A 27,646-nucleotide genomic window follows, 5' to 3' on the forward strand; every position below is an offset into this window, starting at 1 on the left:
TCACCCAGCGCGGTAACCGTAGGGCAGCGTGTCGAAACTGTCGACGCAGCAACGCCTTTTCGCGAATACTGGCTTGCACGTTTTGCACTCGGTGCGAGTCACCACTGCGTGCAGTTCCGTACGGCGAATAGCACGATACTCCAAATTGATGGGTGCAGCGGCTTCTACCACCATCCCTTTGATGGCCTCGAAGTTAATTTTTGAGCTCGCTGTGTGGTTCAGCGTTATACCTTTTACCTTGCAAATTTCAACCTCTTCACCATTCGGACGTTTGACGATGAAAGCGTAGAACTTTGGTCCCCCAGAGACAAAAGCCCGTATAAAGCTCCCACCACCGTAAGGCTCCAACTCGTCCGTTAGATCGCCAAGGAAGTTACCCGTAGGAGGTTCATACGCGTTTGGTCGGTGGTGGTTCCGGGTATAAATCACTGAATCGGTATCGTAGTAGAGAACGCGCTGATCGAGCTTCTCGAGGTACGAGTAGAGCTTCAGCCGAGCCTGAGCAGTGGTGTACGCGGCAATCACGACGTCCGCCAGTGCTGACGGTTCAACGCTGTGTTGCGCGTGCGACCAACGCACGTACAATACATCGTCGTTTACAGGCAGCAAACCGGACACCTCGACTTCAGGGTTGGTCAAAAGCTCGAGCAGCTGCTGTCGCGTCTTGATAACCTCCGTTTTTACCAGGTTCTCACGTTGTCCAAACTTACCCCAAAATGAGTTTAGGCATAATTTAGAGACCGATCGCATACCGGGATTCTTTGCAATACGGTCGCGATCTAGCCGTATACCCTCGACACGTTCGTACTCGTCGAGGTACCGCATTTGAGCCGACTCGTCCTCGCATTCAGCAGGCCAGCCGCTTGCCTCTTGCTTAATTTTGAGGAAGGTGTCGATGTAGTCGGCGAAATGCCCACCTTGACGAGTAGTCGGATCAAAAGATGTTACCGTATACTGCCAGATTTCGCGAATGCTCTTGATCTTATAGCCCATCTCCACAGCTTTTTTCAATTCAACGGACACCCACGTGCCCTTGAATTCTCGCGCGGCCTCGTCATCATGCCTACACTCGCCCTGACGCAAACTCTGACAACATGAGCGGCACAAAGCAAACATGAGTTTGTCATGCATGCGCACCGGTAAAACAGGGTGATAAAGATTGCGCGGCGGTAAAACTCGACATTTGATCATCCCCTCGACTCGCGTGATGTCGCAACCGCTCGCCCCTGTCAGGAGCTTACACTCCTCTCCAACGTAGACCGTCGGGTGGCCAACCGGGAACCATCCATTCTTGCAGATGAACGGATACAGCGAACAAACATCGGCGTATCGTATTTCCTCGTACGCGTTGCCCGCTGCATCCGTTTTCACCTCGTAGTATCGGGAAGTGTTCCCCGTTCGACCGCCGTAGAACGCATCACGCGGGTTGAGCGCTTCGCTCGTGGCAGTGGCAGCGGTCAGCGGGTGTGTCGCCACGTACTCCCTCATCTCCTCGTTCTCCCTCAAGCCTCGATCAAAGACGCATTCCCACTGCTCTGTCACGCGGTAACCCAGTTCACGCATACGCTCGGTCTTCGCACGAGTTTCTTCGTAACGCTTGTCCAATGACTCACCATTAACGTTACGTCTGTCGCGGTTGATCCGCAAACATTCGCGACAGCCGTGCCAGAAGCACCCGTGGAACTCGAAGACGTGCCGCGTGCCGTCGCCCGCGACATGGTATCCGTCCACCTTGCGACCAGTCTCCGGAATCCGAAACTCACGCCCGTTTCCGGCATGCCTGATGTAAATGCCCAGCTCACGCTCCTTCAGGACTAGCCATTCCAGAGCCTTGCGAGACTGGACGTCGGCAAGTCGATAGCCGCCCGGTGGCAGGATACCTATTCGCTCTGGTTTTAAGAAATTCTTACGGAACACCGCCGAGCAAGCCGAGGCAATTGTCATGCTCTCGGTGAAGGGACACACTCTGCCGCATTCCAGAAATACGTCCCTGAATGCTACGCACGCGCGCCGCAATATATCGACGTCCGACCGGCAGTACGACAGCAATTCCGCATCAAAGTCAAACACTTGATCGTTCGTTACAGTCTCGTTGTACCACAAGTAAAACTCTGCTCGCGCACCGCTACTCATGGTATCCGGAGAGTAAAACTTTGCTGTGGGAAGCGGTCCCACGTAACCAACGTTTTCAGGGATATTGGAAAGGTGAGGGAATACACCTTTCACGGAAGCAGCCGGTAGACCAAATGCCTTCGGTAGCGCCGATAATGCCATAGGCATATACGCTAGAGAATCTAGAAAACGGGTGTGCCCCGTTTCTAGCATAATGATCTTGCTACCGCTTAAGATGACCTGCGGCGGATTTCCAGCCTGCTCAACCATATGGCGCAGTATGAATTGCGCGTCAAAACCTTTTGCATTGTGTGCAATGCACACGATACGTGCAAAGTCGTGAACGGGCCGAGTAGCAAAGTCTACCAGCTCCTTCACCGGATCCCTCCTGAAAACAAACTCACGTACGAGCCCGCAAGCGGAACAGCCGTTCGATATGTCGTGATCGTGGATACATTGCGTACACACTTGGTGCGCTACGCACAGGTTCGGCACATGTATGTTCGTCGTCGCATCACCGTCCACCGTCTCGCATTGCTGCGTTTCAAAATCATAGAAAATAAAGATGTAACGTTTCGGCCTAGTCGCGTCTTTTAGTGGCGTCATGTAGCAGTAGTGATTGTATGGTCTGTTGCATCGGCACGTGGCGCAAAAACGAGTTTCACAAATGTGATTCCGTCTCGAAAGATTTACGAATCGCCCGCAATCCAGGCATAAACGCAGTGTTGTACATACGGAGCGACGCGGACTGAAAGAGCCGATCCTGCGGTGATACTCCAGGCAGCCGTTACCGCGAAACACGCGCCTGCAATCGGGACACTGGATCTCGCGAGACTTGCTGTTGCACGGTGGCGATGCGAGGCACTGTGGGCACTTTTCAGAGCATCGGTGTTCGTACCCGTTGTTAAATTTTCTATTGCAGGGTTGACAAAAGAAGGCCCCTGCTGCCGCCGCGGTTAAATTGACAATCGGACAATAATGCTGTTCGTCTGGATAGTACAGCAGATTCAAACGGTGCCTGACATCGCCTGTTCCGGTTGCTCTCACCACGGCAGTTCCGTCGTAAAATGCCGCTTCACCGGTACCTAGCCTCCCCAACTCGTACACTGTGATGAGCAATCCCTCGCGTGCCAGATAGTTCTGGAACTGTGCGATTTCATACACCGTGCACCCTGTTGGCGGAATCTCTACACCAGCGCTCGCAACAAGATTACGAGCCTCTGCACGCTGGATGCTTGACCTAGCAAATCTCACCATCTCGTAATGCTCGTGCAGGGTGCCGCTGCGGGCCGGGCCCCTCTCGGCGTGAGCCTTGGCTACAACGAGGGCGCGAGGTAAGCACAGTCCGTCGCTGTTGATAATCTGCACGACGGATTTTTTAAATACCCCCGCATGTGTGATCGGCTTCGGCTTTCCGCGGCCCGTCGGTACACCAACGCTGTGTACCGTCACGGTAAAGACACTGTCAACGCCAAACTCTGATGCGCTCTGGGCTACGCTAAAAACTAGCTTCCAAAGGTCAGTGTACCGCGAGTCCCTCACCGGACGGAACGATAACCACGCAGGGCCTTGACTGAAGCTATCAGCGCTAAACGTGAAACCTATGTAGTCGTTACTACGGCACGTTGCTACGGCATACGCATGCAGGTCTCTGAACGCGTCCTCCAGCCACCCCACTAGATTAACACCCGATTCAGGGGCCGCGATCTTTATTCGTAATTCGCGCCCGGTGACAGCGAATTTACGAATAAATTTCGACGATTCACCGAGAACCGTAAAACGGTTACCCAGTGAACTAGCCCCGTCCTCGGATGTCTGACTTGACTCAGACTCACTCGCAGCTTCACTCTCCCGTTCCGTTTTCCTACCCGTGCTTCCAGACTTAGCTGTCTCTGGCACGTCGTCGTCGTCATCGTCGTCGTTCGTCTCGTCTGTCACGTCTGAAGCTGTCTCTGTCTCGTCGTCGTCGTCTTCGTCATCGTCATCGTCGGACTCTAATGTCGCGTCAGAATCGTTATCGCGATTCATCCTGACTCTACCCCCACCGGTCTGTAAACCAGAGGTACTGGCACGCTCGTTAATGCCATATGGGCCAGCATCTCGTCTGACAATGGGTATCCCTGTTGTACATATAAAAACAAAATTCATCCTAAATCCTGTAGTAACGAACCGTCAATCCAATAGGTATTGTCAAATCTCGTAGATTTTACTAGAAACGCACACCGTCGAGTACCCGTGTGTTGACTACCCCACAGTTTAAAAATCATCCTCATCCTCCGGAGGCGGTGTGAATGTCAGTTGCGTGAACACTCCACTCTCGGGAGACAGCTCCCACGAGAATAGCGCAGCCTCATCCATCGACGATATTTCAGAACCGTCCCCTTCTTCATCTTCTTCTTCTACCCCTGCTTCTTCTGGCTCGCGAACAACGTCCGGCTCTAATTATCCGCCCAAAAAGAAATTGTGCGTGAGATCATATCAGAATACCCTAGTTACTTCCCGTTTTAAAACTTTTCCTATACCTTGAATATCCAACGCTTCTATTGGTCTCGGTCGCGACAACACTAGGGTCGACGTCTGTGATAAATCGATTTCTGCAACGGACGCAATAACTTCTATCAGTATACGCGATAAAGAAGACTTTTTTTCAACCTCTTGAAAGACAGCTCGCATACACACGACGTATTTACACACGGATACTCCGCGGTGCGGTATATCGAACATACAAATTATCTGGACTTACCGTCCCGTTCGGCAGAATTCACCCTTTCTACGGACCCAACTGCTTGTTGATTGCATGCAGGCGCTGCCTGCTTCTCGCAAGTCGCACATGCTTCCTGTAGAGATGCTTCGGTTTTCGGCGTCCCGTTTAGCAATGATAAGAAATCTAACGGATAGAAAACTTGATATACCGTTCACACACAATATATTTACACACGGATACTCCATGCGGTGTCATATCGAGCAGACAAATCATCTGGGGTTACCATCGCGAACCGGTTGCGCAGCCTCCTCCTCAGCCATCGTCTCGTTCACCCCGCGTTGCATATCAATCTCCTCGCATCTCGCACAGACCGCGCTGAGGGCAGCCTCGTTCTCCGCTGTATCCATCAGCATCGATCTTAATTCTACCGGATGAAAAACGCGATGTAATTCTTTCCACATTGTATTTTTCTTCATTCTCTACCCCATATCGGATATCCGGTTATTTAAATCCCACAATGATTAAAACCTACACCACTCGTAGCACAAACACCGTTTCAAACTTACCTGTGCGCTCCTCAAACTCGGCCATCAACCCACGAATAATCGCGAAACGGGAGGCACCCCGCCTACGGATCACCCGCACGGCCGCACTGAGACACTCAAAATTATTTAATGCACCGCTGGCATGAAGGAGAGCCAGCGCCCGTGCCCCGCAGACCGCCAGGAGGTGCCGCAATTGCCGAAGCAATTCCGCCGGTGTCATCCGGAACAACACCTCCCGACGGAAAACGGGACGCCCGCGCCGAAGAACACCGTTGCTCTTGCGGGCTAAACTAGCCGCCTTCACCACAGCGTACCGTAGCTCGGAGATTTTACACATTTCGAAATATAGGGTTCTATTCTTCAGCAAAGCGATTTTCAAACTGCGAAGATCTCCGAGCGCACAACTATTTATAAGTTCAGTAGGTCGCGCTTTGTTTAGACCAAATGCTATTACAATACGCTAACCCACCGCTCCTTAAGTGTATGAAATTTTACTATGACCCGCTAACGTAAACCCTCCGCGTCAGCTAGTCCCGAGGCACCCGTAGACGGGCTGAAAAATAAACCAAAGCCACGTCGACCAAGATATCAGTCCTCTACCCAATGTCAGCGTCGGAGGATCCATCGCTAGACCACAAAATCAGAATATGTCACACAAATACAGGACGTACAGCACAAGCGCTAGCATCCAAACCTTCGTAGTATCATCTACCTGCGATTTTTGGTTGCAAGAGAGAGTACGTTAATTTTACGGGAACGTTGACAAACACGCAATAAGATTCCCTCAGTATCCTTTCGCTGCCCCGCAGTTATATCAAACGCTGACCCTTTCAGGTGTAGGGGGGTGAAGCGAGAACCGGTCTATTCGCTGTAACATCCTATGAATGATACGATATCGAAATGGGGGTCAACCGGTGAGATCCCTTCGCTGTTCTCTAAGGCATAACAAACAGCATACCGTAAGGGTGTACCACGGAAAGTGGGGTCCAACCTGTCCTCCGGCGCAAGGCCCAAACATTACTCACATAACATGAACCATACTGTATACACCCGCAACCCTTCTCATCATCTTTTTTCTCTTGTAACGGCTACATATACTTCCCTCGATAGACGGAAACTACCTACGCCACCCTCCGTAACGGACACGAGATATAAACTTATTGCAGCTTAGTCCGTTGAAGTTCGTAAACTCATCTCGCGACATCGAAATGATACAGCCGGTGAAACCCCTTCGCTGTTCTCTAAGTCATAACAATCAACATACCGTAAGGATGTACCACGGAATAGCGGGGACCAACCTGCCCTTCGTCGCAAGGCCCAAACATTACTCACATAACATGAACCATGCTGTATACACCCGCAACCCTTTTCATTATTTTTCTTCTCTTGTAACGTCTACATATACTTCCCTCGATAGACGGCAACTACCTACGCCATCCCCCGTAACGGACACGAGCTATAAACCTATTGCAGCTTTGTCCGTTGACGATCGTAAACTCATCTCGCGACATCGAGATGAGACAGCCGATGAAATTCCTTCGCTGTTCTCTCAGACATAACAATCAACATACCGTAAGGATGTACCACGGAATAGCGGGGTCCAACCTACCCTCCGTCGCAAGGCCCAAACATTACTCACATAACATGAACCATACTGTATACACCCGCAACCCTTCTCATCATCTTTCTTCTCTTGTAATGACTACATATACTTCCCTCGATAGACGACAATTATTTGCACCACCCCTCCGTAACGGACACGAGATATAAACCTATTTCAGCTTTGACCGCTGGAGATCGTAGACTCATCTTGCGACATCGAGATGAGACCCCGGAGAGATCACTTTTAGCAGACCGTAAGGGCGTGTGGCCACACTATACACACTGACAGACCTCTTCGCCATCTTGCTTTCTTATAATATTGTTACAAAGGATAAAATCACCCGTTTTACCCCCTTTTCTAATGATCTAGTAGTCGGCATGTGACGCAAGAAAACTAAGTCTTCTTATGTCATCAAATGAATAAGGTTGCTGCGTCAACCGCTATTATTGTAAAAACAGATCTGTTTCAGACTTTGAGCTGATAACACGTTCTTTACCCCAAATACATTTTTCTCAAAGCATATTTCTCATTTAGCGCCTTTTAATTGCTCACCTAACTAAGCTTCTTACCCTCGTTTTATTCGTTACACCAAAAAGTGTAACACTGGTGTCAGAAGTGGGATTTAAAGCTTTTCTTTCGTGAGTCAATTCAGTGCGCGAATTTGAAGATGAGTGTCAGTCGTTCGACCCGCTCACGCCGCCGGGAAAGTTGTGGAGATAGCCCCTCACTGAGAGGAGACCTACAAGTTCCCGAGCCAACTTTTGCGGCTCCAGAAGCTGCACCGACGGTGACCCCTGTTACAACACCTTCGACGTCCACCGTCACCGCTTTAGACCTTCTGAAGGTCCTTCAGGCTCAACAGGAAGCAGCTGAGAGACAACGAGAAGCTGCTGAACGACAACGTGAAGCAGCTGAATGTCATCAGCAACATCTGATGGATCTTCTACGGGGACAACAAGAGGCTCAGACACGTTCGGAAGAACGGTTCCATGATCTATTTACTACAACGATGTCCACCTTCCAGTCGTTACACCAGTCTGCAGCCACACCTCAAAATTCTCCTGTCCCCACGCCTCATCCTTCTCCTCGCCAGATCTTTTCGGATCAGGCTCCCCAGGATTCAAGGTCTGTCCCTATTATTAGAGAACTTGACTGTTCTCCGATTTCGAGACCTAGAATAATAACCGAGACCTACTTTCCCGAGCCACCATCAAATGCTCAACCTCATTTCCCACAATCAAATCAAATAGATAATCAGAGAGTATTCCGAGTCCCCTCTCAAACATGTGAAAAACCTATCTGTGCGTTAAAACCGCCTATTTTTGACGGAAAAATTCCGTGGGCAGAATATGAAAGACAATTTAATACAATTGCTAGACATAATCAATGGGACTCCGCCATGAAAGCTCATAGCCTTGCCTCTTGTCTTAGAACGCCAGCTTTGAATGTATTGACAGCTTTGTCAGAAGAAGAAATTTCTGACTTCGAAAAGCTCAGCTCCGCGTTGAAATTAAGATACGGTAATGATCATTTGACAAAATTATATACTGCTCAATTACAAACTAGGAGACAAGGACGAGACGAAGACCTTGCCTCTCTCGGACAAGACATAGAGCGACTGTCGCGAATAGCTTTGCCAGACCACGAACCGTCACGTAATATTCTAGCGACACAAGCTTTTTTAAACGCTATTAACGACCCGGAAGTTAAAATGGCCGTTGGAACGTCGGGTTTAACTTCCTTACGAGAGGCAATGGCCAAAGCTCTCGAGGTGGAGGCCATGCGAAAACAATATTTTGGAGCGAGCAAACTCCGCCAAGTACAGGTGGATAATAACACCTCTATAGAAAAGAGAGGTGGTCGTTCGGAAGAGACCGAGTCTCATAACCCGAAAAATAATAAAAATTACAATAATAATAGAAATTTTAAAGATAAGAATAGTCGCGGTTCTTCTCAGAACCACATTAGAAGACCTCAGTACGTCAATGAGAGAGTAGACAATAGGTTTACTACCCTCACTTGCTTATTTTGCAACCAAAAAGGCCATGACGCCAATCACTGCTTCGCGTTGAAACGCAAAGCAGAGTCTCAGACGCAAAGCTCGGATTCAAACGCTTATAATTGGCGAAATAGAGAAGTGATCAGGGAAGATAATCCTCCACAGGCAGGTACCTCTTCCAACTTCTAACTCAGCAAAAAAACTCTCTAACAAATTAACCTCTTAGGATTAACCTCTTTACCTGACAAAATTATGGAAACATCGATTTTCCAGCGACGATTATTTTATTGAAGCTCGTCGCAGATTAGGAAATTTTCGAGACTTTGAGTCTCATCTACTCAAAAAAAAATTCCGCTCTTCTCATTCAAGCGTTCAAACTCAGAGTAGATCTCGTTGTTTATTTGCGAGTTTCCCCAGAAACCTCTTTTGTTCGGATTGATTCACGTGCACGCAAGGAAGAAACAGAGATTCCTCTGCAATTGCTTAGAACTATTCATGAAGTTCATGAAGATTGCTTGATTAGAGGCACATTTTCTTCTTCACCCGCCCCCGTTTTGGTTATTAATGCCGAAACTAAAGCTAACCGAATTTACTCAGATTTTTGCATAACTATCAAAACTCGAATTTAGCTATTACTTAAAAAAAACTTAAAACTCAGAAGACAATTTTATTTGTTTTTCTTGTCAGTTTTTGTTTCTTTCTAGAAGATTCTTCTTGAAATCGAGTTTTGTGTCGGACCAGCTCTGATTACTTTATAATCTGAATAGAGCCACGATTGTTATTTTTCATGGTCGATAAGCGATTATTTGATTTTCACATTTTTCTAACCCATGTGTCAGTTTTTGTCAGTACTTTTTCAGGTTGTTTTATGACATAACCTGATTTTCCTTCACCTTCTCCTGGAATTTGAGGATGACTGAAGACCCCGATTTTAAAGAAACACTCAACGATAATCCAGATAAGATCGTTTATTTTCTCTTTTAAAAAATAATAAAATTTATATGATCCGTGCTTTTCTCAAATTCACTTAGCGAATTCGGATTGGTCTGCCTTCACTCACGTTTGTCCTCCCAATCTAGGGTGTGCAGTTTCCGAAAGAATTCGGGACCGGCTCGCCTCCTTTTCCTCTCCTGTTCCCGTGGTTCTTTCCCCGGATCATTTTGACCAAATTTGGATTTTCCTGATTTCCGGAATTTGGAAACTGGCCGCTCCTTCGGATTTTACACGAAGCTATACACTACACACTTTTTACACTGACTTTTGTGAAAACACGGCACATAAAATTTTGAAAATTCAGTTCAATGCTCGACTATCTGCTCAAGGTTTTCTGTGGTTTACCTTGAGACTGTGGGCAAATGCCAGATAGCAGAAAGGGAGTCTTTGAATTTTTAGAGCCACAGCTCCGACTCACCTTCAAGCGTCGTATGCTAGATCAAGATCGTTATTGTTTTAATTTGTTCGAGTCGGGACGACTCTTTTCCTCAGGGGGGAGTAGTGTTACAAAGGATAAAATCACCCGTTTTACCCCCTTTTCTAATGATCTAGTAGTCGGCATGTGACGCAAGAAAACTAAGTCTTCTTATGTCATCAAATGAATAAGGTTGCTGCGTCAACCGCTATTATTGTAAAAACAGATCTGTTTCAGACTTTGAGCTGATAACACGTTCTTTACCCCAAATACATTTTTCTCAAAGCATATTTCTCATTTAGCGCCTTTTAATTGCTCACCTAACTAAGCTTCTTACCCTCGTTTTATTCGTTACACCAAAAAGTGTAACAATATCTATGTATATCAACTCGGTCACTTATAATGTCTGCGTATTCCACCCCTTGATAAACTGCATCTGTTTTACTCCCCTCGTGAAAACGGAAACGAGATATAAACAATAGCAGGTGTTTAATACAGTCTGGTGGGTATCCCCTGCATGATCCGAGACATTAGATTCCTGTTAACTCTTTTCAGTTGCGTGACCAGGAGCGTTTAGCAGGGGCGGGGGAATCAATCCCTTTATAATCAACCCAGACGCGAGGGTGTGTCAGTCTTGCGACAACTACGAAAGAATCCTCACGTGAACTATGGCTACATCAAAATCTTCTGCACCAATGGGAAACGCGAATAAAATTTATAAAACCTTCACGAGGGCTTTAAAGAAGTCCGAGAAAAATCTTGTGCTGTCGACAACATACGGCCTGAATAATTCCTTTACGAAGAAAATAGTCATCGGACTCGGGTTACGGTTCGACGATCAGTTTGAGCCGGTCATCAAACTAGTCAACAACTCATCTGGGGGTGTGGGATTGTCACCTTCGTCCTGGTCGAGGCTGGCGGATGAGCTGGACAACATTACTGAATACCTCGACATAGAAGGATACACCGATGCACAATGGTACTTTAATCGAATTGAGCTTGGTAACTGCAATATCGAATTGTCAACGGCACATGGCGAGCGAGCCATCAGATTCGAAGTACCTACTGATGCCGAAGTGACTGATCCAGAGGAAAAGGAAACATTCACCACAGGCACCGGAACCCAGGACGAGAACTTCCAGTCACCCGCGAAACGTCAGAAACCGTATCAGCCCACCATAGTTATGCAGAAATCCACCGTCAACGGTTTGAAAGCTATATTTGTGTGCGTCGACGAACGGTTGCAGAGGCTTCAACGTTTATGCCATTCGGTGAACGAGTGTAAGAAATTATACGTCGCGTACATAGCAGAGAAAGTGAATCTGACGTCCTATAAGGAACCGAGTCTTCATCGTATTAGGCAAATAGCGGAGAAGGAGTACGGCGCTGCCCTGGAACACATCAGATCATCAGTGAGCACTGCCTTTGCGGAGAATTACCTCTGCATTGTCCTCCTTGAAATAACGCGTCTGTTTCCATCATACCTCGCTGTTGAAATCAAGCAAGCCATCGAAACCGAGGACAAAGTCTTGGCCAACCTTTAATCAAATTATTTCGTCGCTACCAACAAACATCGGGATAACCCCGTGGAGATTTTTTTCCAATGACGACCGAGGGCAGCGTACAACTCACAATAAATCGGGAAGAAATGGCAGGCAATGTCAGTGTTACCCTAAGAATTTTTTCGTACGAAGAGGCGCAGATCAACGCTGTTACCCACCGTCAAGCGTACGCTGATGTTGTAGCTGAGTCATTGTACGCGTCCGAAGAACAACCTTATCCGTGGCTGATACTGACATTACTGGTGACTGCTATAATTATTATAGGTATAGTGGTAATGTGGGGCGCCATAACCATGACGAATAAAAATATCTTGCTCCAGCAACAAGCAAACGTTTAGTGATAACTCTTATATTATTTGTATATGTATCACCTGAATAAACCTGCATTCATTTGTATCCGTAATGTCTGAATAAATCTGTAATAAGTTTAATTTGTATACGCCGTCGTGTCGTCTTTGTTTCCATTTTCTTATCCATCCGCATCCTCGTATAAGTATATATATATATATATATCTAAGTATGACTATAGTTTAACATTAGAAAAGCATGTCTACATTTTCCAAGTATAAGCAAGCCTTAAGGTAAATACTGTCAGCCTTCGCATAGAGCCCGGAATCAGTTTTGGTGGTCAGGGGTCGCGGGGTAGGGGAACAACACCCGAAAATCGCTTCTGGTCAAGGGGGTTGCGGGGAAAGGGTTGACGGGCCATAGAAGCCTCTAGACGAAAATCGCTCGTAGGCAAGGGGTGACGGGGAACAGGAATGATGTCCCAAAATCCGCTCCTTGGTAAGGGGGTGGCGGGAGAAGGGGTACGCGCCCCAAAGTCACTCCTAGGCGAGGGGCGACGGGCGAAGGGGTATGCGTCCCAAAATCCGCTCCTAGACGAGGGGCGGCGGGGGGAAGGGGTATGCGTCCCAAAATCCGCTCCTAGGCGCGGGGCGGCGGGGGAAGGGGAACGCGCCCCAAAGTCACTCCTAGGCGAGGGGCTGGCGCCAGAGAGGGGCGGGAGGGGGGTTTGTTGTGACGCCCCAAAGTGCCCCCATACTACTTACAACGTCTTCCTACCACCAAGAATCGCGAAAGTTCTGCAGGAAGATTCGAATCAGCTGACCGAAATGTGTGATATGGCTGGGGCAAATCGTCAACAGTTGAAATACTTCGGCGAAGAGTTCAACAAGTTTGAATTTTCGTGCAGTTAGGTGCCACAGATAATTTACATCGTATCCCCTCCACTTCCATCAGATTCGATGGGATAACAACTGGTATGCGGGGGGAACGAATAGTCAGTCTTCTACGGATATTTGAGAAAAATCGAGCTCGGCATCCCTCTGCAACATGGAGATGATCCTGGACGTGCAATGTTTCATCGGTCAAGGCGACCAGCTTCTACCTAAAGAAGTCGCAGCCATATACATAAACGGTTCGGATTTGGAGCACATCCTCATTAAACCACCATGTGATTTAACCAGCCTACCAATCGAATATAGAGCCACTAACGCCTGGTTAACGCGCAATCATCACGGGATACAACTGTGCCTTTGAGAACGTGCAGCGGCTTAGAAGTTGGTATTTGAAGGAGTGTACCGCCTCTCTCGAGAAATCACTCCACCTGTACGATGAATTGGCCGGTTTAAGAGCAATGAGGTCTGAGGATATCGCTTCTTTGCCGAAAGAATTCGTCTACATGTTCGCATCAAATTCCATCAATGATGTGTGGGATAAGCTGCCTGAGAATATGAAAATGGACGCCAGCATCTACAGTTGCCGCAGATGTACCCTGCATTATATACCCGGACCCGATGGCGATATAGTAGACGGTCCAAACCCTCTGGTTAAAGACTGTTTGGAATGCAATCGTCTACCTAAAAAATGTAGGCAATATGTTTGAAAATACCAATAGAATTTACAACAATTACATCCTCGCTGATACATATAATTAGAATGCAGTATTCAATAAAATTATTTACATATTTAGAAAAAATAGAACTGATTGTAATTACATCCTAGCGCATACACAGAATTAAAATGTTATATGTAATAAGATTATTATTGGATTTATTACAATTATACACATATCTTCATAACTTTTATCCGTTTTTGTGAAATAAATGTAAATATTATGAATTTCATTTGTGTGAAAATATATGATAAATAATTGTGTAATTTTTGTAATACATGATTTTACTCCCCGAAGTAATCCATAAAATCATCTTCATTATCACGAGATGTGTGGCCGGAAAACTTTTCTCAAAACACTTTACCCGAAAAACTCTTCTCGGAAGGTTTTCCCGTCAAACATCGTAAAACTTTGTAACATGGATCTGCACTGCCCGCCTTTCCTCAAGTGATTTTTCCCTACTAGATAGGTTGCGCATGTGACTTTTCTCCAGTCCTTTTCGTCAGATCCCATAAACATAAATCACCCGGTCAAGAGTCTAGGGATCAGAATTCATCTCTATGCCGCTCGAAGCCGCTTTTCGTCAGCCGATTCTCCCACAGGGTATCTTCAACGTTTAATCTTTTCTCACTGATAGGGGAGGGATGGGCGTGTGCAGGCTCAGACGTGGTTGACTACAATTTTTATCTTGGAGGCTGCAGCTGCTGCAGAACGCGGAGACCCCCCCCCCCCCCCCCTCACGATCCTTCGGCATAAGGATAACACATCCATTGCAGACTCGTCAGTCTTACACAACCCGTGAAAGTTAAAAGTTCAGAATATTATCGTCACCAACGTCAAAGTCATGGCTGCCGAAGCATACATGGGACTCGTCGAGCAGATGGGAGAGGCGTACAATTTGTTGCGCGAGCAAACTCCCGGAGAAGGAAATCACGATGTCTTTAATCATTGGATCGGTATTGGATTGGCAAATATAAAAGTTTTGCAAGATATTCTACAACAGCCGAGAATGAGTGTGGGGGCGAAACAGCAAATTCAACATAAGATCTCACTCATACAATCCTGGGTGGCAAAGATCCAGCAGCAACAGCGGCAGCACGGCTTGGTGATAGGCGGCAATATTGGCAGTTCTGCGGGTGTACAGTGGGATGATGTTGATAGTGCTTTTGCTAACCGGATTCGCACTAGCATTGTGACCAATCTTGGCCATAAGGATTTGGATGCCTTTCTGAGTGACGCGCAGCGGATTACCGTCGAAAAATTGAAGCTGGTGCAGCGTGATGAGGGAAATGTGAAGGTCACCGTCATACTGACGTGTAAATTTGAAAACGTGAAGCACGAGGGGGTCGCCGCGGAAGTCAAAAGCTTCAATACAACCAACGTGACGATCCTCCCCTCCAGTGATATAGACGGTTGGTTCGCGGAGACAAAGAACAAACTGCTCGTTAAGGTTGAAGATTTCGAACAGCGTGATTCCGGCTGGAGTATGATTGAGATTCTCAATATTGCTGTAAACGTCAACCGGTACCAGCCTCTCGCCGCGGGGACTTCAACATTCGTCACGCTACCGGAGGACATTCAGCGCAAGAAGGCGGTGGTCAACGTGAAAAACGCAGACGAAAGATGTCTTCTCTGGGCCACAGCTGCAGCCCTCCACCCGGCCAACAAAGACGCTCAGAGGGTGCATCATTATCGTAGGCATATTTTAGAGTTCAACTGCACAGGTATCAAATTTCCCGCTACACTGCATGACGTGGAAAAGTTTGAGAAATTAAATAATTTGCAAATCAATGTATATGGAATAGAATCCGAAACCTTTTCACACCATGTAAAATCCACAAAAAGCGTCATCGTACCAATTTATTTGAGTAGAAATTTGCACAGCGCAAACGTTGACACGATTCATCTTCTAATGCTTGAAAGTAACAATTGTCCCGAACATGATGTGAACTGCGAATTCACACCAAGATTCCACTTTGCTTGGATCAAAGATCTCTCACGATTGGTTAGCAAATAATTGTCTGAACATAATGGCCAACTGTTTTTATGCGACAGATGCCTGTGTCACTTCGCTGTGAAACACGCCTACGACCACCATCGGCAGGATTGTATTATGTTGAATAAAGTGCGCATGGAATTTCCAAGATCTAAAGATTTAAATTTAAAGTTTGAAAATTTCAAAAACAAAGGCACTGTCCCGTTTGTTGCTTAGGCCGATCTTGAATGTATATTAGAATCCGAACCTGTAGATGAATTTCGAAACCGTAAAACATATGAAATTCAAAAGCATATCCCGCACAGTGTAGCATACTACGTACATTGCGCGTACGATGAGACTTTATCGGAGTTTCACAGTAAATGCGGCACCGATTGCATAGATTGGTTCATGCAGCAGCTTGAAGATTTATCGGTTAAAGTAGAGTCACGAATCAAAAATATAATTCCGATGGAGTCTCTGACCCAGGTGCAACGCGATCGTCACATGCGCGCGAAAAATTGTCATATCTGTAAAAAGCCGTTTACTCCGGAGGAGAAACAGTGCTACGATCATTGTCACTTCACAGGTAAATATCGCGGTCCTGCGCATAATCGGTGTAATTTGAATTTCAACGAGTCGCATACAATTTCAATAGTTTTCCACAATTTGTCCGGTTACGATGCACATTTTTTGATTAAATCCCTAGCTTTAACTTTTCCCGGAGCGGTTACACTGCTACCCATAAATAAGGAAAAATATATATCCTTCACGAAGCAGGTTGATGGGACGATGATGCATTTGAGATTCATCGATTCGTTTCGATTTATGGCTAGCAGTATTAATAAACTTTCTTCGTATTTAGGCGATGTCGATAAACGTATAACACGTAAATTTTACAATAATCCCGCGCAGTTCAGCTTGATGACCCGCAAAGGCGTATTTCCTTACGAATACGTCGATTGTTGGAAGAAACTCGACGAAACTCAATTACCTGCTAAGAATCATTTCTACTCGCACCTCTGCAATTCGAATATCACAGACGCCGATTATGAGCACGCTAAAAATGTTTGGGAAAAATTCCGTTTAGAGTCTTTGGGGGCCTATTCCGATTTATATTTAAAGACTGATGTTTTGTTACTTGCTGATATTTTCCAAAATTTCCGGGCTAGCTGTTTTAAAACATACGATTTAGATCCGTTGCACTACTACACGGCGCCGGGGCTTGCTTTTGACGCGATGCTTAAACACACAAACGTGAATTTACAACTTTTCGATGATCCCGAAATGGCTTTATTTATTGAAAGAGGCATTCGAGGCGGCGTAGCGGAATGCTCTAATCGACACCCTCGCGCCAATAACAGATTTATGGGCAAAGATTTTGATCCGAACAAGGTGGAATCGTATCTTATGTATTACGATGTGAATAATCTTTACGGTGCGGCTATGAGTGCACATTTACCAATCGACTCGTTCGAGTGGGAGCATGATCCTATCGATATAACAACCCATCCGGACGATTCGCCGATCGGTTACATCCTGGAGGTGGACTTGGACTATCCTACAGAGCTCCACGAGGAACACAAAGACCCACCTCTCTGTCCGGAGCATTTCACGCCGCCAGGTAGTAAAATCCCTAAACTCGCCACCACCCTTCTCCCCAAAACGAAGTATATACTACACTATAGAAATTTAAAGCAATGTCTGAGTTTAGGTTTGAAATTAGTCAAAGTGTATAGAGTTTTAAAATTCGCACAATCTCCATGGCTCGAGCCTTACATCACGCTCAACACCAACATGCGCAAACAGTCCAGAAACGAATTTGAGAAAAACTTTTACGAATTGATGAATAACGCTGTGTTTGGTAAGACTATGGAGAATGTGCGAAATCACACGGATGTCAGATTAGTTACAAAATGGGAGGGAAGAGGTGGTGCGAGAGCGCTTATCGCTGGGGCAAACTTTCATAGTTGCACCGTATTCGAGACTGATATGGTTATTATAGGAATGAATCGTGTCAACGTTTACTTTAATAAACCAATTTATATCGGTGCGGCGATCTTAGACCTTTCGAAAATTATTCTGTACGATTTTCATTACAAATATACAAAGCCGAATTTTCCCGACAAAAAAGCTAAATTGTTGTACACCGACACTGACAGCCTTATTTACCAATTTAATGTACCCAACATCTACGATATCGTCAAACGTGATGTTGACTCAATGTTTGACACCTCGGACTACCCTCCCGACAATGTGTACGGTATTCCGCTCAAGAACAAGAAACGTCTGGGCATAATGAAGGATGAGAACAACGGGAAAATTATGACAGAGTTCATTGGGTTGCGCGCGAAGCTGTACACCTTTACAACGATGGGCGAGGATGACGCCGATGGTACGAGAGTAAGCAAACGCGCAAAGGGTGTCAAAAATTCAACGCTGAACACCATCACGTTTGACGATTATAAGCGCTGTCTGTTGGCTTACAAGGAATTGGCTCGATCTCAATGTCTAATTCGTAGCAAAAAACATCAAGTAAGCACTATCGTACAGAAGAAATTGGCTCTGAGTTGGCAAGATGACAAGCGACAATTGATACCTGGACAGACCGACACCTTACCTTGGGGGTTTGCTGCTGCCTCATAAAAACTAATTATAGGATTAGCTGTATGTATAAAACTGCCACGAATACTTACGTTCGACACCTTGGACGATCCTTTGTCAAATCATTTATTCAGAAATGAAAAAAAGTTTTCCAGAAATGAAAAAAAGTTTTCCAGAAATGAAAAAAAGTTCTCAGAAAATGAAAAAAAGTATTCCAAAAACAAAATCCCCATTTGATTAACATGTAAAAAAAGTTTTTCGGAGATGAAAAAAAGTTTCCCGAAAATGAAAAAAAGTTTTCCAGAAATGAAAAAAAGTCTCCAAAAATAAAAATGTGTATTAACCGTAAGGAAAAAGAAAAATATCTTGTATTATTATTATTGCTACGGATAGCTGTATGTATAAAACCGTTGCGAATATTTACGTTCGACACCTCGGACGATCCTATGTCAAATTATTTATTCGAAAATGAAAGAAAGTTTTCCAGAAACGAAAAAAAGTTTTCCGGAAATGATAAAAAGTTTTCCAAAAACAAAATCCCCATTTGATTAACACGTAAAAAGAGTTTTCCAGAAATGAAAAAAAGTTTCCCGAAAATGAAAAAAAGTTTTCCAGAAATGAAAAAAAGTTTCCAAAAATAAAAATGTGTATTAACCGTAAGGAAAAAATATCTTGTATCATTATTTTTGCTACGGATATGATATATAAGTGCATATGGAAAAGAATTGTAGAGATATTTTGTATAACTGTATGTTTTATTGTTATTTTGAAAAATACATAGAAATTATGTTACATGTCTGTTTCATTTATCCAACTGTTGTGTGAATTGTCGAATCCCAACCACTTCACATAGAGCTGATTCCCACGTTTGCGTAATACTTTCTCCACCAGGTACCCATCGGGATATTTTACTTTGCTGAGTTCTTCCTCGTAGAAGCCTCCTTCGATGGAATGATCTTGATAATCGGTAAGTTTGTACGTCGGGGGGTTGGTATTTTTCACCTCGCTCACGGTGAATATTTCAGTCGTCCAGTTGGGCGTATAGCCTTTTTCGAATACATTTTTGTACTTGCTGATCCGGACTCGATCGCCAACTTTAAATTTCCGCTTCTGATTACTCCGCTTGATTTGGCGGGGCTTGTAAACGCTTCGCTTACAACTAAGTTGTTTTTTGTTGACTGTGCTGACATCCACCGGCTTCATTCGAATCGTGCGATGGTGCGATGCGATTGGTGTTGTTGTATGATTTTATTAGATCGCTCAAAATGTCAATCCACTTGTGAGATCCTCGGAGAGTAAACCGCTTCCACATTTTATTTTTCAACGTTCGATTGAATCGTTCGCATATAGACGCCTTTAAATTGCTGAATGTCGAATACATGTTGATATTGTGCCGCTTCATGAGTGTCTTGAATTCGCTGTTGTAAAATTCTCTGCCCTGATCGACGTGTAGATGCTTTGGTATGCGGTTCTGTATTAGTACGGATTTCATGGTGGTAGTCACATCTCTTCCACTCTTGGACTTTATCGGTACCGCCCACGCGTACTTGGAAAATATGTCGATGATTGTAAGCAGGTATTTGTAGCCCTTGTTGTGCGAGCTATATGCGGTCATGTCAACGAGATCTGCTTGCCAGGTCTCATCGAGTCCGCGTACATCTACGAATCGGCGCGGATAATTGCGTCGAGCCGGTCTGTGAAGTTCAGCAGCTATTGTCACCTTCATTGTTCCTTGCTCTTTGCCGCTCGATTTTTCAACTCTTCTTCCAACCGCTTTTGTTCCTCGACCGAAACTGATCTCGCGCTGGTTTCCTCCAGTAACGTTACTCGTGCATGAAGCTGATGAACGATCTCCAATAATCCAATTACGTAATCGTGATTACTCCTGTTACGCGCGCGCACCGGTTAAAGGATCTCATCGATTCTCTTTATGCGCTCTTCGTACGATTCTCTTAAACTATTTAGAACTTTGAGGGGAACAGCATCGTTAGGTTGCTGAGGATCGGCTATGTTACACAATCGTTTACCGTCCAAATCGTACTGATTGTCGGGAGTGATTTTAAATCCGACGCCTGGAGGTCCACGAATAAATTTTTCACCCCCACCACGGCCCAACTGTCGTCCAAATATATCTATGCTCATCGCTAGGTGGTCACCGAAGGAATGACGAATCTATGTCGATCTACCGCTAATAAATGATTCCAGCTTCCCGCAGCTCTTCAATAATGGCGACTATTTCATTGGAATGGCTGGTATTTCCCGCAGCCTGCGACGCCATAAGTAGCCGAAGACGATCTACAATTTCATTTGGATCATCCCAGTAGACGTAATCCACTTCTTGCCTCTCCTTTCGCGCAATCTTATATTCGGGTAAGCCTTTACCGGACTTTTTCGGCGAGCCAAGATGTTGTGCAGTGAAATTTCTATACTTTGCACTTTTTGAATCATCGCGAAGACTTCCATCGGCTTGGTATCGTTTCCGATATGCATTTGTCATCCTTACAATTTTTATGTAAATATTCTTGTCCGTATCATTCACAACCGTGGCATCGGGTGATTTTTTAAACAATAATTCGAGTAACCCTGGCGTAATTCGCCACGAAATCGATGCGGTTGAGATTGATAGAAGCAAGAATGTTGGCTTGATAAGTCTTATAAAGGGTTACGCTTCTCTGAATCATGGTCAGAGTTAGCTGATGGAGAACGAAGGATGGCTTGACGTGGAAGAGAAGGAAAAATCAACCGATGTCGAGGGTAATTTTGACGTAGTGATACCGCTCAACATGATACTTGGTTTCGCGGAATACTACCGCAAAATCGATGTCAATGCCAAACACGAGTTGATTTTAATGAGGTCAAAAACTGATGTAAATGCAATTGTGCAGAGTCAAGAGGAGGAATACAAAATCGTGATCAATACAGTAGAATGGCTCGTATCGTATTTGAAACTCGCGGGTCAGTAAAAAGTTGACCTGCTGAATTTCATTGAGAAAGATTCACCTATTTCGATGAGCTACTGCAGTTGGGAATTGTACGATATCCTTCACTTCCCACTACATCGAAACAGGTTTAAACTGTGAAAACTTCCACTCAGCTTGAAAAACCTCGATACGTAATTTTGGCTTTTCAAATCAGTCGAAATAACAAGACCGGCAAGAATGCAAGTCATTTCGATCACTACAATGTTACGGTCGTCAAGCTGTTTTTAAACTCACATTCTTATCCGTACCGTAATCTGAACCTGAACATGAGTCGTAACCTGTACGCGCTCTTGTTCGAGATGTACGCAAACTTCTAAGCTACCTACTACGGTAAGAACCTTGAGCCGTTGCTGACAAAAAGTGAATTTCTTCAAAATGCCCCCTTATTCGTTATTGATTGTTTTAAACAAAACGTATCTCTGAAGTACGGACCTGTCAACATCCGTCTTGAATTTGAAGCTAAGACCAACTTTTCTGCTGTAACGTGGGCGTACTGCTTGGTTGTTCACGATCGTATCGTTGAATACAACCCATTCAGTGATGGGGTGAAGAAGTATGTATGAAAGCTGACCAATTCCCACTATCTTCCTCAGTTCCGAGATGGAGCTTATCCTTGACATACAAGGCTTCTGTAGACCTTGCGACAACAGCTTCACGTCGAAAGAATTGGCTGTAATTTCAATCTACTCGAAAGCACCTCCATCAACATTTTTCTTCAAGACACCTCACGAATGGGATTGTCTACACGGTAAATATGAAAGCCAAAATTCATGGTTGCAACGCAATTTTCATGGTCCAACTTGGAGCTGTGGAAATATGTCGTTCGAGAAAGTGGAATAGACAATTGAATCCAAGCCATGCAAGGCTCGCAAAGTGTACGTGAAGGGAAAAGACAAACGAAATCGGCTGCTCAAAATTGTCCTCAAAGTTCAAATCAGCGATTTGCTGGACTGGGGCTGTCCATGGCTTCAAACAATTCAAAAAACTTCGGCTGTGCATGTACGATGTGACAAGCACACAATACCCAACGCAAACTGTGCAGCTCGAAACGTTGTGTTCCTTTAAAATTGGTAACCGAATCACCATGTTATACGGATGGCGACGGTGAGCGATTTGTGTTACTGCGCAGAAGCATCTACAAGATCGATCTCGCATTCCTGGCGAAAATATCATCCTGGTTACGAAACTTTTGAATAAAATCATTGCACCAACGTTATACAGTAATCTCAATAAAGCTTTTCTTGAAATATCTATGAATTGATTTGATACCTCACCTTTCGCTGTTAGGAGAATAATTTTTCCCATACTAATCTCATTATCAGGAGGAGGAAGGTTTTACGCTGAATGACAACCGCATGATAATTTCAAGTGTTTCCTTCAATATTAAAAAAACATTGTCAAGTACAAAATTTGATATATAGGGTTATTTGAAATCTGTTACACGTAACGAATTCAAGTCGGTTGTGTCCACCCAGATATCGTAGGTGTAATCGACTTTTTTTGCTGGCTGCCACCATCCTCTGGAATCGCTTTACATCTTCTTTATTGACTTTCGTCAGTCGATGTAGTAGAAAAACCGTAAATGAATCCTCCAAATCCACAACTATCTTAGTTCCAAATTTTGTCCTCACTTTATGAATTCCGCTTACTTGGTGGTCAAAGTTGGTGTCAAGGTCTGCAAGGTTCTTGAAAGGGAGAAACTTCGCCATCCGTGCGTCTCCGTTTCGTCTCGCAAGATCCGTGATTTTCTCGGTGATTACAGATTTTGCTGAATTCTCTTCTGAGTTGATTCAGGTTGGATCTGAGTTGCAGCTGATATTTTACTTCGTCAATATTCTTGTACAGTAATGTTCATCGATGCATGCACTCTAGCTAACTTTATTTTTTCAACTTTTGTTTCTTTTCTACTCGTATTTTATGTGCCTATGGCCGGTGAAACAGTGTACAGGAGAAATGGAAGAAACCACGACGACAGCCTCTCGGCACTGTCATCCATATAACCTCTAAGATCGCGAGGGCACGAATAACCTCTTTCACAAAGTGCATAAGCCGTCAATTTAAGACTCGACGAATATACAAATATGACAAAATCAAATATTTATACTTAAATTGACGGCTTATGCACTTTGTAAAAGAGGTTATTCGTGCCCTCGCGATCTGAGAGGTTATATGGATGACAGCGCCGAGAGGCTGTCGTCGTGGTTTCTCCCACTTCTCCTGTCGACTGTTTCACCGACCATGGACACATAAAATACGAGCAGAAAAGAAACAAAAGTTGAAAAAATAAAGTTAGCCACAGTGCATGCATCGATGAACATTACTGTACAACAGTTCCAGTCGCTTCCTCAATGCACGTTGTTGTTTGAGAGTACTTTCCATTTGCACGAAGAACAGCTCGAGACTTACGATGAAATTCCAGGTTGTGGCTCTTATAACGTCCTCACCACATACATTTGGTGGGGAGAAAGAACGTCACGTGGTTGATATCACATCGAACGTTGGACTTTTCATAAGAATGTCACGTGGTTTATAACGCACCGGACTTTGGACTCACATAAAGAACGTCACGTAGTTTGATATCATGGGAACAGCATGTCACGAGGTTCACCCCAGCATCCGGTGTGGCGAAAAAACAATTCTCGGAACTATTAATTCTGGAATGCCACGTGGTTGATAACGAACCGGACATCGGACTTCGGAATGATCAGTTTTCTTTGATAAAACTGTCACGTGGTTGATAACGCACCGGACTTTGGACTCACATGTGGAGGTGAATGTTTGACTTTCGGCCGGTACAGCAGGGGTTGACACACAGACACACTGACACTAACAAAACTCAGACGTACACGCACTAATACTAATCGGGCCAGAACCGGCATTGTATTACTACTCTGGTTTTAGTCAAGTGATTTAAAGTTCTCTGTGCATATGTGTAGTGGGTCTTACTGTAGCAGCTTTCATATCTGCGCATGTAGTTGACGCTAAATGCAATATCGAGCCTGGTTTCTGTGGTGATATATAACAGCTACCCAATCAAATTGCGGTATTTTATTCGCTCATCAATTTTGTTTGAGCGGCTTAGTTTCAAATTGGTTTTAGGCCATACTTGTCACCCAAAGATAAAATGTATTTTTTTTCACTTAAAATCATCGAGTTTCTTTGCTCATAATAGTCCATCTCAATACCTATGTATTGGTTGATTTGATCAAGGTCTTTCGTGACAAATTTTTTCATCAACTTTGATTTCACTTTGTTAATCTTGTCTTTATCTTTGTGGCATATCAGTAGGTCGTCTATAAAGACAAGAATATATATTTTATCTTTGTTTGACTTATTCACATATAAGCAATAATCGTACTTGCTTCCAACAAAATCCAATTTTTGTACGTAATCATTGAAGCAATCATACCATGCTCTGGGGCTTTCCTTCAAGCCATACAGCGCTTCATTCAGTTCACACACTTTATTTTTTCCAGTCTCGTAACCTCTTGGTTCGTGTATGTAGATTTTTGATTTCACTTGACCGTTGCGAAAGGCGGTTTTAACGTCCATTTGTTCAATATACATGTTAATCACCCAACAGTAGCTCAACAAAATTCTTAAAGTTTGCATCTTGCCTACCGGCGAATAAACATTTTCTATGAATTCTCTTTGTTGGTAACCCAAGTTCGAGTCTGGCTTTATACGTGTTTTCGTTTTTCTTTTCATAAATCCACTTAGTACCAATTATTTGTTGTCTGGTGGATTATCGAATACTTCCCAGGTATTATTTTTTTGTATGCTTTCAATTTCTCTATCCGTGGGTTTTTGCCACTCTCTACTTTCAACAGAATTTCGACGCCTCCCGAAAATTATTCGAAACATTTGCGTTTGCATAGTTTCCAAAAGTAAAATGAGTGATGGGATCGCCATACCTTACGAATGGATTTATTTTTCTCTTAGCTTCTTTTTGTGATTTGCTAGGTTCTCATCAAAATCGTCCGCATCACATTCGTCTTCTGAGTCTATATTGGAAGGATTTTCGCTATCAACCTTTTCAAGACAGATTAATTCAGAATCCTCTTCTATTATTTTTACGTGTCTCGCGTTAATCATCTTATTATCTGATAATACTCGATAGCCGTTCTTATTATAACCTATCAGGGTTAAACCTATTCTGGCTTTATCATCCCACTGTGTTTGTCTCTTGGCTTCTGGGATCCTAACAAAAACTTTGCTACTGTAGATTTTTTAATTTCTTGTGTCTGGTTTTGTGCCTCATGAAATTTCATGTGGCGTTTTCTTTTTTTTTTTGGTGTTGGCTAATATATGGTTTTTTAGATAGGCGACGAATTTCATAATTTCTGGCCAATACATTTTAGGTACTTCAGCCTAGCGTAATAGACATATGTCCATTGCCGATCGATCGAACCTCTCTGCTACTCCGATCAATTCGTGGACGTAAGCAGCACATGGCAACAATTGGATACCTTTCTTTTGAATAAAGCCGTAGATTTCACGATTTAGATACTCCTTGCCATTATCACATTGGACTTTCTTGACTTTTTTACTGAATTGGGTTTCCACTTGGTTGACGTATTCGAAAAAACAGCTCGCGGTTTGTGCTTAGCTTTTAATTCAAAAGATTTTACGGCTTTCACTATAGTCGTCTACCAAAGTCAAAAAATACTTCTTGCCACCATAACTTACAATTTGATGTGGCCCATTCAAGTCAGAATAGATTCATTCCAAAATTTCGCTTGATTCCGTTCTATCGTCCGTAAACGGTACATTTGCCATTTTACTTTGGATGCAATTCACGCATTTCATTTCGGTATTTTCCAGATTTTCTAGTAGTTCGATTAACAATTTGTCTCTTACTATTTTGTCTAAATATTGAAAATTTACATGGCTGAGTGCCCGGTGTCACTTTTTTTTGAGTGAGTTTAGTTGTGTTTGCATAAATTTCCCCACCTGTATTTCTATCAATAAAATTTTTCATTTTATATAGTCCGTTTTCAATATTTGCTACTGCTACTATGATTCTCTCTTTGGTATAGATTTGAGCATTCGAATCTTTAGTTACTATAGTACAGTTTTATGCTATCTTAGATACACTAAGTAAATTTTCTCTTAAGCCGTCTATAAAATACATATTTTTTAGTTATATTCTATTGGTTGTAACATTGCGCTTGCGATGCAAGTTATGGACCTCCACCTCCACCCCAAATTCTATTATTAAACGGTAGCGACAAGGAGTCATGGCGTACAATATGGGCGGAATTAGAATTATATAGAATATTTTCCTCATCCTATTTGTTCTAAATATCTCTCCCTATGTCCCGACTATCTCCAATCCCTTCTCATGAGCGGGCAACCCGAGAACATGTCAACAAGGAGAACGCCGACAGCACATAATCTCCCGAACGCTTCTAACAACCTGGGCATGCGATCATCGCCCTGGCTTCACCCCGGGCAGGTTCCTCAACGCCGCAGCCAAAGTATCTGGGTCTCTACTACCGAACTCCCGAGATTTCTCCATGGCTTCCGTCTATCTACGGGACTGTGTCCATCAGCTGAGGAGAAGAAGGGCATCTCTGAACCAATACCGCCGAGACCGGACCACGTCCAGCCGATTCCGCTAATTCCGATACCGCTAATATAATCTGGCGTCAAATCGGTGAACTGCAAATTCTTGCGGTCCGGCATCGCAATTCCATTTGCGTCAAAAAGATGCAAGCTCCTTCTCGGTGGGCCGACAACGGCCCCAACTACCGGTGGTGAACGAGTCTACCTTCGCTCGACCCCGCTCAACCTGACGGTTAGCCGCCTATCGAACGACGAGAGAGACCCAGAGAAACAGCTGAGAGCCACGAGCCCTGCCGGGACACCTACCGGCCGCCCTCTCTAGAGACAACGCACAAATGCCATCTCCCGACTGTCTTCTGTTCCTGTTTTGGCAACGCTGACGAAATAGGGGAAGACCGCCATGATAGCGTCACTTCTGGTCCTGCTATCATAGAGACCTGACGTTTCTTAGTAGACTATCAGTGAAAATACCTTTGTGTTCCGTTTTTCTGTGTTCCGTTTGTGTTCAATCTCCTACGGATTACTAATACCTACATTTCGTGAGTGAGCTCCGGTTCCCGCACGACTCCTCGAGCTATTACCTTGAACCTATCTTAAATATACCTCTTTCCGATTTAGATGCAACCGATTGAAGCCGCCATTACCGGTACTTCCATCCGTTGCTTTCCTCTCGGGTTTTCGTATGCTT

General features: G+C 44.4%; 1 protein-coding gene across 1 annotated transcript; it reads right to left on the minus strand.

Moving 5' to 3' along the window:
- LOC124414421 lies at nucleotides 1-4,260 on the minus strand. Its single transcript, XM_046895369.1, has one exon. The coding sequence runs from the start codon at nucleotides 4,258-4,260 to the stop codon at nucleotides 1-3; it is 4,260 nt and encodes a 1,419-aa protein (XP_046751325.1).
- Between the last annotated feature and the right edge of the window lie 23,386 nt (nucleotides 4,261-27,646).

The sequence above is a fragment of the Diprion similis genome, chromosome 14, assembly GCF_021155765.1.
Source record: "Diprion similis isolate iyDipSimi1 chromosome 14, iyDipSimi1.1, whole genome shotgun sequence".
In the NCBI taxonomy this organism is placed as follows: domain Eukaryota; kingdom Metazoa; phylum Arthropoda; class Insecta; order Hymenoptera; family Diprionidae; genus Diprion; species Diprion similis.